This window comes from Watersipora subatra, chromosome 1 (genome assembly GCF_963576615.1).
Source record: "Watersipora subatra chromosome 1, tzWatSuba1.1, whole genome shotgun sequence".
Taxonomy (NCBI): Eukaryota; Metazoa; Bryozoa; class Gymnolaemata; order Cheilostomatida; family Watersiporidae; genus Watersipora; species Watersipora subatra.
The window spans coordinates 6,593,851-6,606,708 of NC_088708.1; the positions used below are offsets into that span (position 1 = coordinate 6,593,851).

A 12,858-nucleotide genomic window follows, 5' to 3' on the forward strand; every position below is an offset into this window, starting at 1 on the left:
TATTGTCAACAAGAACTATATGCTGCTGAAATGTAAAATATATATGCCTTTATTGTCACCCAGAAGAATAAAATGTGTATTTCATCTAGACAAGTCGACAGTGGATAAAGGCAAAAGAATATAGGCCTGAGAGATGCTCCAAAAAACCATCAACATCTTGAAAAAATATATAATAGCAACAAAACATTCACTGAAGAGAAAATTATGAGTGCTCATTAATAGCGGACAACAGCAGGTTTGAAAAGCAGATTCTACATACGGACGGAAGAAATCTGGTAAAACGTGTGCATATATCTCGTATGATTATGTGAGTAAATGAGGAGTGGCGTGATGCCCAGTTCTGAGATGCAAAAGTGAATAGCTTATGATTTAGAGTGCGATACCTATCTTTAAAACGGTAATATTGAACAAAACAGCTGAAAAAATAGCCAATCATTTAGTAGATTGTCTCAGTAAAATCCTGCACAATAATAAATTCGCACTACCTGTCTCAGTAGAGTCAACAAATAGAGAATATAGAGAGATTGAGGGTTAAAAGTGGAGGGAAGCGCAGCAAATGACCAAAAGCATTAAATACTATCATAATATAACCAGCTATAAGCAGTCGACTGTCTATAAAAAGCAGTTTAAAGCTAGAGATATATAAAGCTAGAGATATATAGATGATGCACATGGCAGACCAAATGGCTCCCAGGTCAGTCCCTGCGGTGGAAGGAAACAGAGACGCAGGAATTAGTTTCTCAACTTCCTTCGTGCTTACTCAGCAGCCCTTCGAGTAGCTTTATCCTGGCTTTAATTTGCTATAACAAACATACCCAAGTTTATTACACTGTGTTTATGGGGAATATGGTTAAAGTCAAACCATTTGTTAGCATGCCAGATATTTATATACAGATTTCCTTGCTGTGAGCTTGTTGTTCTTAAAACGCACCATTTAAAAGAAAGAGGAGACCACTATTTTTAAGAAAGTGAAAAATTGAAGGCTTGAATTAATCAGAGGTGGTAACCCGCTACCTGATAGGCAACAGGCTCTCCTGACACACCCTCTGGTTACCTTGTATTCTTGGTATTTGGAGTCCATAGGACCACGGTCTTCCTTTTGTACCTTACGGCTCTTTTCTTTCTGAAATTCATCCTCAAACTCCCGCAGCAACTTTCGCAATTTCTTTTTTACATTATTCGCCTTTTCTAGCTCAGCTTTCAGTTCAGGACTGGAAGTAAACGAGGTGCTACATGTGAGAAAACATGTGAGAAAACACGTGAGAAAACACGTGAGAATACACGTGAGAATACACGTGAGAATACACGTGAGAATACATGGGAGATAAACTAGACAGTAAATATTGACATCGCATGAGGCTTCTGGTAAAAAACTAAATAAATTGTAATTCTAAAAATTTTCCCAGAAATCTGAGAAGACGGTTGCTACATGCATTAATAATATTATTTCAAAAGTGATGATTAAAAACTCGGCATGGTAAGTGACGAGTTACAAAATGAAAACTTAATGAAATACATGTACCAAGGTACAAGTGCAACAATAAGTTATGCATCAAATGCCTTTTTGAAACAAAAGATGCAAGTGGCGAGGCTTTTACTTGGCATGGTGATACGTAACTCAGTTACAAATTCAAGGGGATTCAATTGTAATCAATGTGATTACTATAAAACAATTAATTCAAAGTAATAATAATTCGAATTAATAACAAAGTATGAGCTCTAACAATAAAGCTAAATGCTAATAAAAACAACACAATAACAAAACTAAATACATTATACCTATAATAAAAAAAACTTGATACAGCTAGAATATTATCAATATAATAATTGGAATGATCCCCATTAAATGCACTCAGACTTACCAAAAAGGGATCCAGTATTACCACAGTAAATAAAAAACTCATGACAGACATCCTAATCACTGCCATCTCATGTGTAGGAAAGGCGCTGATATATGACTTATTGTTCCGAATATAGCGCACTGCCTAATACTTTTTATTGAGTAAATGTACCAAGCGTTTCAATCAGTCTTTTAATTAATTGTGTAACAGCTTACGGACACGTATTCACACACAAACAACCTGTCACGGAGATTTTCTGGAATGCTAAGTGGTTACTGCTTATTGTGACACCTCAAATAGGCCAATCTCCCGCTTTGACAAAAAGCAGTTTTTAACTGAGTGGGTGGCAAGAACTTTATCAAGACCAAGATTCCCAATAAGCTAAAAGTATTTAGCTTTCAATCTTGACAACCCAATCGTCTCTCCACATGAACTCACACAGAGAGGTCCTGTAAGTTTGCATCTCTGTCAGTTTTATCATCGGCTGGCGTATCTCCCCTATCATCTTCCTCAGCCACACCCGTCGTCTGCTTTGCTTCAGGAAACTGTGTTACCAGCATTTCGCCATTGTTGGTCTCCGTAGGGTCCGCTTCTCCAAGAAGTGGCTCTTCCACCTGTACACAAGTGTCACTATACGTAAGACAATGCTATTAAGGTTTTTCTAATTGTACATTGATGTCACTATATTGTGACAGTATACAAAGCCTTCCATCTGTAAATATGTATCGCGATACCACGTCATCAGAGAGTCTGTTCCATCTGTATATAAGGGTCATCAAACAGCACCCAACATCATAGAAGTCGCTAACAGACATATATGCATGTCGATATGCTACGACACCATCAACGGTATATATATATATATATATATAGGAAGCATGATTCTTGCTGGGATGTGAATGAACATGACTGTACTCTACATGATTTCACAAAAAAGATAAAAAAAGTAAAAAAGATTAAAAAAGAATTACCTTTTTTTTAGGATTTAAAACGCTTATTAAAACGACAAAATTCACAAATTAAATTGTGTGAAAAAAAATTGTTGAACAATTCTATTTTTGTGTGTAAAATAGCCTACTCCACATGAAAAAAAAGACAAGTAAAACATGGTGAAAATAAAGGAGTGAATGAAACGAAATTCTGTTGAAATTTATGATATTGATTTAGAACAAAACAAATACTGGTAGTCACGCTGTAGATCAAAGAATAACTGCAGCCACAAAACATCCAATCTTTTATTTTATTCACAGTTTGACGTCATTGCAAACGCAGTCATGTTCAAGAACCTAAACAAATAACATGCATTAACTAACTTTTGAAAGGTTTCCGAATACTTCAGGGCTTTATGGGTGGTCCTTCTATTAATGGGGACAAGGAATGTATTTGGTGATATCATATTCTCAATATTTATGTATGTCAGACACCTTTGGAGACAGTAAAGCAATAAGCACTAATAAATTAAGCTTATTGAAAGGGAGATATATGAGTCATGACCCAGGCACTCTTTCACATCCTATTATATAATAAAACTAATTATCTGGGCTCCAAGAAACTATCTGTAATACCATTATGGTTTAGTTTAATCTCTTCATATATTTATGACAGAGTTATATGATTAGCACTAAGAATATTATTCATTACAAATTGTAATGAAACACTATGTCAATATTTCTGTTCAAATTTACACCTTAAAAAACTATGCATTCTCTAAATCAAAAAATACATTTTTTATAAAATATAAAATCAGAAGTTAGCATCTCTTTCATAGTTAAGAACACAGTGCTGTGACTAATTATTTAACGTTAACATAGTAAACATTTAGAATTACTGCATGATTACAGACGACGCTTGTCGTTACAGATACGTAAAACCAAGGAATGATATGACTAATAATACTTATTATGACACGTTTTCTAAGCCATAAAATTTGAGAAATTTAGAGATTAATTAGTTAATACTTTAACATGGGAAAATGTTCAATGTAAAATAAGCTTATTAAAACGTCACCCGTCGTGCATTTTCAGAATGGAGATAATAGGAGAACAAAACCTTAACCAATCTACAAACAAACAAACGCTAAAATTTCAATGTATTTGTAATAAATTACCGATGATAAAATTAAAGACTCCTCCATGGCAGAGCAATATACCCAAAATTGCTAAGCAGCAAAAATAATGCATTTTGGGAGAAAGCTTTTAGGTAATCATTTGCGCAAAACCGCTATCAAACTTGAATTTATGAAGATCTCCCGAGATTATTCTTCAAATACTTGCCTTTTTCTCAGATTTTGATACAGGGGCAGTAGCTAAGGCTTTTTTGATCTGCCTGTATCTGTCATAAAGGGGACGCATTAGTTCCTTCTCAGATTTAGTTTGCTAAAATGTAGAACAATCTAGTCACCACAGGCAACTTATAATCATCAAATAAAGGATTCACATCAGACATCTTATACCAGTTAGCTCTGACCACCCAACTCACACCATACATCATATACCATTTATTACTGACCAACCAACTCACACCATACATCATATACCATTTATCACTGACCACCCAACTGACACCAGACATCTCATACCATTTATAACTGACCACCCAACTCACACCATATATCTCATACCATTTATCACTGACCACCCAACTCACACCAGACATATTATACCATTTATCACTGACCACCCAACTCACACCATACATCATATACCATCTATCTCTGACCACCTAACTCACCCCAGACATCTTATACTTGCTATCCCTGACAACCCAACTCGCAGCAGACAAACCAACTCGCAGCAGACACACTCCACGCATTTCGAAGCAACAAATCATGTAAAAGAGGATATCTAATGTTACCTAAACGGTTCTTATTCACTCAGCCATAACCAATCTCCGTCTCCGACAACTCCTACCATGTGCTAATTTATAGAGCTCGAGTTTTACTTGGCCTTCACCAATTTATTTCACCAATCATCGTCGGAAATATCAGTTTCTGCTTGTCTTACATGTATGTTAAGCAGGCACTCGCCAGACTAGTCACTACTTACAGGTCGCCCATGAATACTTTCAAAGTGTAGCAGAGCTTTTTGCACAGCCAGTTTTTCCTCTTGCACTTGATCTCGTGTCAACGTCTGCAACCAAAACATAACACATAAATAACAATGTAATGTTGGGCAGAACAACACCGCCTTATGGCCAGGTGAATTATGTTTTGGTGCGCGATGATAGAAAGGCATTTCGTCTATGTACATAGATAATTGTTTAGCTAAGTATTGAGTTAGTCCATGTATGATAGCTGTTAACTGTATTCACATAGAGCTCACAACAATAAGGACTACAACGATGTTTTCATTTAGGAGGTTTCAAAGCAACATATCTTATCAAAAGCCATTTGCTTTCTTTTGGATCACAAAGGAATAGCGAAAGGACTATTAGCATACAGTTTGTTTTTCAAGTTAATCACCTGTAAAGCTAGAAACAAAGAAGAGAAGCGTAAGAAATGGTTGTTCTCACAAACAATGTTAGGGCTCCGTTTCCTTCTGTATGAAAACAGATTCATCACTGGCAGTGAGTCCCATAAGAGTGATACATACACGTATATGCTCACTACTGCGCAATATGAATTGAGGAGCAACTCTTGGATAAAAAAAAAACATATCACCGTACAGCCACTGCTGCATAACATATGATCTGTGTGATTAATACTGTCTAGCATTGAAGTCATTCAATTTTGGCTGTGTATGGAATGACAAATTAGCTGTATAATACAGAGGTTACCAATGTTCAATACAGCGAATTTTTACTTAATAGTGCATAGCATATCAGGAGATCATAAAAAGGCAATAAAAACTATGTTCTACTAAACTAAGTTACCAAACTATGAACTTTGGCTCTGCAATGTTTCACAACAGGTCATTAATGGCCACGCTGAGGCAAACTGAGAAGATTCCGGACGTTTATGATATAATACTTTAATCCAATACGAACAAGTCTGGATCATGTGGCTGAAAATGTAACAAATACGGCTTGACACTAATTCTTTTTATCAATATAGCCATGAGCTATGTCGATTGATAAAAACACACACACACACACACACACACTTGCGCTGTATGCTGTACAGACATACAGAGTAAACCACAAACATACACTTATAGCATCTGCCCTGTTAGCTTCCTGTCGTTTATCTTTAAGCTTTTTCAGCAAGAGATCCAGAGTGTCTGCCATGGTAGGAGGTTCGCTGCTAGTACCGATGCGTATGACTGATTCAGAGCGGGAACTATCCTGTTCACCGTTTGGCATAGAAGGCTCAACAGAATCCACTCGAGCACTAGATGGACCCTGCTCTTTGACATCTACAGAACAATCAACTGATGATTATTAGCGGATAAGCTGTGATGAAACAATAGTTTGAAGTACTGATCTCAACAACAGCAGTAAACAACTATCAGATCAGATCTACAATACAATTACTGCATAAAGCGTTTATAATACACAAATTACTGTAGAGATCATATCATACTTATCATACACCAGCTACTGTGGTAGCAAGCTACTGTGGTACACCAGCAACTTATCACATCTCATCTAATCTAATGTGGAAAGAACTTATGATAACTCGACTACTTTACAGAAAGTTCATTAATGACAAACTGCTGTTCAAAGCAGACATTGCATCTCATTTGCTGCATATGTTACAAGAAAAAGGCAAACTATAATATCCATTGCAAGTTTAAGACGGGTGCAAAAGCCATGTAGTTAGAAAGATGACATAAGCGAGTGCTGTGACTTTTCAAGAAGCGATTGACTTGCTGCGAGTTGGAGAGAAACAACAAATATAGAAGACAAGAATACTACAGTGTCGCTGGCATCTACCTGAATCTTCTTGCGCTCCTAAACCTGAATGATGGGAAAATGTGATGAGGATGAACGAAGAACTGACAATAGGTCTCCTGAAATAATCTAATTGACACTTTCCTTATTCATGTATAATACATGTCTTGTTGCAGTGGTGACAGTATAGCCGATAACACGCAAACCTCTCATAACCAATGTCATAAATACACAAGACACTAGAGATCTCAGATAAGAATGGAAATACAAGATTGACAACAGTTGAAAAACTAATCGGAATGTCATTTATAATACAAGAAAATTTTCGTTTCGACCAATACCATACCGGAAGTTTTATTCCATGACAATATCCCACCAGTATGTTTCACTCCGTAACAATATCCCACAGGTATGTTTCACTCGAATCACTCCATAACAATAGCATGCCGGTATGTTCCACTCCATACCAATAGTATACCAACATGTTCCAATCCATACCATTAGTATATCAGCATGTTCCACTTCATATCAATAGTATGCCGGTATGTTCCACTTCATACCAATAGTATATCAGCATGTTCTACTTCATACCATTAGTATGCCGGTATGTTCCACTGCATATCAATAGCATACTGGAATATTCTACTCACTACCAATAAAATACCGGTATGTTCCATTACATACCCATAGAATACCAGTATGTTCTACTCGATACTAGTAGTACACTGGTATGTTCAGCTACATATCAATAGTATACCAGTATGTTCTACTATATACTAATAGTACACCGGTATGTTCCACTTCCCACGGATAGCATACCGGCATGTTCTACTCCAAACCAATAGAATACTGGTATGCTTCACTCCATACCAATAGCATACATGTATGTTTCAACCCATACAAGCAGCATGTTCTACTCCATACCAGCTGTTAACACAAAACCTCTGAGACTGGGCACCTCACTGCTAATGTACAATCAATGTGCCATATGCCATAGCCAATGTGGCTAATGATTGCACCAGCCATCATAAAATATCAACCAAAATTTGTCATTATTCAACTAAATTTTAATTTTTGATATAATATAGCCTAAAATTTGATGGTGACTGACAACATATATTATCCTGATGATTATTGTGTGTGATATCAAAAAATTAAAGTGCATAGGCTTCTTAAGGTCTCTATCTTGATAGACAGTGAAATCCTATGCAAGTGCTCCAAAAATTGGCACTGACCGGTGACCTCATAAAGTTACCATGTTCAGTTAAAAGGCGATACACCACGCAAATACAACCACTAGCCTTCGACGCGCATTTCCTTATCATAAAAGCAGTTAGAGTTTCTATGATTTGCCCGCGAAGTGGGTTTGGTGAGAGGGTCAGCGGCGTTGCTTGAAAAGAAGCAACAAAAACTGGGATAAGTAAGAAGGCCGACAAAATGTGATTTGATGTTAGAGCAGCCTTACCGAAGGTTTGTAAAATAAGAGCGTTGGAGACAGTGTATGTTAAAAGTGCTCCTAAAAGCATTCCAGCACTTACAGACTGCAATGAAAACCTTTCCATTCAGCTTACTCCTTATTACGGAGCTAAGAAAATTGGGGTTGAGTCGAACTCAAATTATTTTAATACTTGCTTTGCGCATTTCGACAAACCAAAAACCTTCCGAGCATTTAGACGATTGTTACAGCCAATAGTATATTTTTTATATTACACACATCACCTCGCATCTCATAGACCTTTTATAGCCTGAGAGTTAACAAACCATGCAGAGCATTTCTACAGAATCCAAAAGCACGTTCAAAGTCAGTTTCATCCCTGAAGGACTTACATGTTCCACACATGGTTAAATTATGAGCCTCTCTTTTTCCGAGCTGCCAAGATATTTGCTAATGTCTGTAACATAACTTACTGCAATCTAGTTTTTTAAATTTAATGGAAGCACCTTATGATGAACTACAATATACAAGCATATATAAAAAAGGATGGGGTCATGTCTAAGCTTGAGACTATCAAGTTGTTAGCGCATTTGTATAATACCATCAATATGCAGTAAGTTTCATATTAATGTTCTATTCGTAATTCGATGTAGAAGTGTTGTTAGAGTTTAAACAGCATGTTCAAATAGCGTGCACATTTTAAGTTCATGCTATGTGAAAGGATCATAGACATGGGAGTGGCAGTTGATGTACTAGATTGTGAAATAAGGGTACCGAGACAAGGCACTGCCTACTTAAAGAGCGGCTGTCATGACGCAATTGTGTGATTAACAATACAGCTGTATTAATTTTTAAAAATTAAGTTTTGAACGTTCTACGAGAAAACCTTGAAAACATTGTAAATATGAACCTGCCATCTGCCTAAAAAAAGATTATGGAAGCATTAAGGCTAGCTAATCTATCCTATCATTGAATATCAAACAAGCCATGAGATTGCATCACTAACTTTTTAAATCTTTTCGACATTTCGAGAGTTCCACAAGAAGCTTCTTTATATCTACTTTTGAGTTCTTTTCCTGAGTAGAGGGCTTATGACCATGTTCAGCCTCAAACGCATCTTCAAAGCTCTTGATTTTCTTCTTTAAGCCTTTTAAAAATATGCACATGAGATAGCAAAAAAATATACTAATTACTGTACTGTTTGTAATGCATATTACATATTACTATACTGTTTGTAATGAATATTACATACTACTACACCGTTTGTAATGAATATTACATATTGCTATACTGTTTGTAATGAATATTACATATTACTATACTGTTAGTAATAAATATTACACATTACTGTACTGTTTGTAATGAATATTACACATTACTATACTGTTTGTAATGAATATTACATATTACTATACTGTTTGTAATAAATATTACACATTACTATACTGTTTGTAATAAATATTACACATTACTATACTGTTTGTAATGAATATTACATATTACTATACTGTTTGTAATGAATATTACATATTACTATACTGTTTGTAATGAATATTACATATTACTATACTGTTAGTAATGAATATTACATAACTACTATACTGTTAGTAATGAATATTACATATTACTACACTGTTTGTAATAAATATTACACATTACTATACTGTTTGTAATGAATATTACATACTACTACACCGTTTGTAATGAATATTACATATTACTACACCGTTTGTAATGAATATTACATATTACTACAGTTTGTAATGAATATTACATATTACTATACTGTTTGTAATGAATATTACATATTACTATACTGTTTGTAATGAATATTACATATTACTATACTGTTTGTAATGAATATTACATATTACTATACTGTTTGTAATGAATATTACATATTACTATACTGTTAGTAATGAATATTACATAACTACTATACTGTTTGTAATGAATATTACATATTACTATACTGTTTGTAATGAATATTACACATTACTATACTGTTAGTAATAAATATTACACATTACTGTACTGTTTGTAATGAATATTACACATTACTATACTGTTTGTAATGAATATTACATATTACTATACTGTTAGTAATGAATATTACATAACTACTATACTGTTAGTAATGAATATTACATATTACTACACTGTTTGTAATAAATATTACACATTACTATACTGTTTGTAATGAATATTACATACTACTACACCGTTTGTAATGAATATTACATATTACTATACTGTTAGTAATAAATATTACATATTACTACAGTTTGTAATGAATATTACATATTACTACAGTTTGTAATGAATATTACATATTACTACACCGTTTGTAATGAATATTACATATTACTACACTGTTAGTAATAAATATTACATATTACTATACTGTTTGTAATGAATATTACATATTGCTATACTGTTTGTAATGAATATTACATATTACTATACTGTTTGTAATGAATATTACATATTACTATACTGTTAGTAATGAATATTACATATTACTATACTGTTTGTAATGAATATTACATATTACTATACTGTTTGTAATGAATATTACATATTACTACACCGTTAGTAATGAATATTACATATTACTATACTGTTTGTAATGAATATTACATATTACTATACTGTTAGTAATGAATATTACATATTACTATACTGTTAGTAATGAATATTACATATTACTATACTGTTTGTAATGAATATTACATATTACTATACTGTTTGTAATGAATATTACATATTACTATACTGTTTGTAATAAATATTACACATTACTATACCGTTAGTAATGAATATTACATATTACTATACTGTTAGTAATGAATATTACATATTACTACACTGTTTGTAATAAATATTACACATTACTATACTGTTTGTAATGAATATTACATATTACTATACTGTTAGTAATGAATATTACATATTACTATACTGTTTGTAATGAATATTACATATTACTATACTGTTTGTAATGAATATTACATATTGCTATACTGTTTGTAATGAATATTACATATTACTATACTGTTTGTAATGAATATTACATATTACTATACTGTTAGTAATGAATATTACATATTACTATACTGTTTGTAATGAATATTACATATTACTATACTGTTTGTAATGAATATTACATATTACTATACTGTTTGTAATAAATATTACACATTACTATACCGTTAGTAATGAATATTACATATTACTATACTGTTAGTAATGAATATTACATATTACTATACTGTTTGTAATAAATATTACACATTACTATACTGTTTGTAATGAATATTACATATTACTATACTGTTAGTAATGAATATTACATATTACTACAGTTTGTAATGAATATTACATATTACTACAGTTTGTAATGAATATTACATATTACTACACCGTTTGTAATGAATATTACATATTACTACACTGTTAGTAATAAATATTACATATTACTATACTGTTTGTAATGAATATTACATATTGCTATACTGTTTGTAATGAATATTACATATTACTATACTGTTTGTAATGAATATTACATATTACTATACTGTTAGTAATGAATATTACATATTACTATACTGTTTGTAATGAATATTACATATTACTATACTGTTAGTAATGAATATTACATATTACTATACTGTTTGTAATGAATATTACATATTACTACACTGTTTGTAATAAATATTACACATTACTATACTGTTAGTAATGAATATTACATATTACTATACTGTTTGTAATGAATATTACATATTACTATACTGTTTGTAATGAATATTACATATTACTATACCGTTAGTAATGAATATTACATATTACTACACTGTTAGTAATAAATATTACATATTACTATACTGTTTGTAATGAATATTACATATTGCTATACTGTTTGTAATGAATATTACATATTACTATACTGTTTGTAATGAATATTACATATTACTATACTGTTAGTAATGAATATTACATATTACTATACTGTTTGTAATGAATATTACATATTACTATACTGTTTGTAATGAATATTACATATTACTACACCGTTAGTAATGAATATTACATATTACTATACTGTTAGTAATGAATATTACATATTGCTATACTGTTTGTAATGAATATTACATATTACTATACTGTTTGTAATGAATATTACATATTACTACACCGTTAGTAATGAATATTACATATTACTATACTGTTTGTAATGAATATTACATACTACTACACCGTTTGTAATGAATATTACATATTACTACAGTTTGTAATGAATATTACATATTACTATACTGTTTGTAATGAATATTACATATTGCTATACTGTTTGTAATGAATATTACATACTACTACACCGTTTGTAATGAATATTACATATTGCTATACTGTTTGTAATAAATATTACATATTACTATACTGTTAGTAATGAATATTACATATTACTATACTGTTTGTAATGAATATTACATACTACTACACCGTTTGTAATGAATATTACATATTACTACAGTTTGTAATGAATATTACATATTGCTATACTGTTTGTAATGAATATTACATACTACTACACCGTTTGTAATGAATATTACATATTGCTATACTGTTTGTAATAAATATTACATATTACTATACTGTTAGTAATGAATATTACACATTACTATACTGTTTGTAATGAATATTACATATTACTACACCGTTTGTAATGAATATTACATATTACTATAC

General features: G+C 32.2%; 1 protein-coding gene across 6 annotated transcripts in view; it reads right to left on the bottom strand.

Moving 5' to 3' along the window:
• The window catches only part of LOC137401898 (protein FAM13A-like), a 60,274-nt gene continuing 47,416 nt past the window's right edge, over window positions 1-12,858 (bottom strand). For 4 of the 6 annotated variants that reach the window (XM_068088397.1, XM_068088386.1, XM_068088375.1 and 1 more), the window contains 8 exons: window positions 9,113-9,253; window positions 6,714-6,737; window positions 5,988-6,193; window positions 4,886-4,969; window positions 4,115-4,216; window positions 2,280-2,455; window positions 1,055-1,211; window positions 1-800 (listed from right to left, as the gene is read on the bottom strand). In XM_068088397.1, the coding sequence (XP_067944498.1) occupies window positions 741-800; window positions 1,055-1,211; window positions 2,280-2,455; window positions 4,115-4,216; window positions 4,886-4,969; window positions 5,988-6,193; window positions 6,714-6,737; window positions 9,113-9,253 (950 nt within the window). In that variant the 3' untranslated portion in view covers window positions 1-740. The remainder of the gene's footprint in view (window positions 801-1,054; window positions 1,212-2,279; window positions 2,456-4,114; window positions 4,217-4,885; window positions 4,970-5,987; window positions 6,194-6,713; window positions 6,738-9,112; window positions 9,254-12,858) is intronic. The other 2 variants (XM_068088402.1, XM_068088392.1) reach the window with 1 other exon arrangement.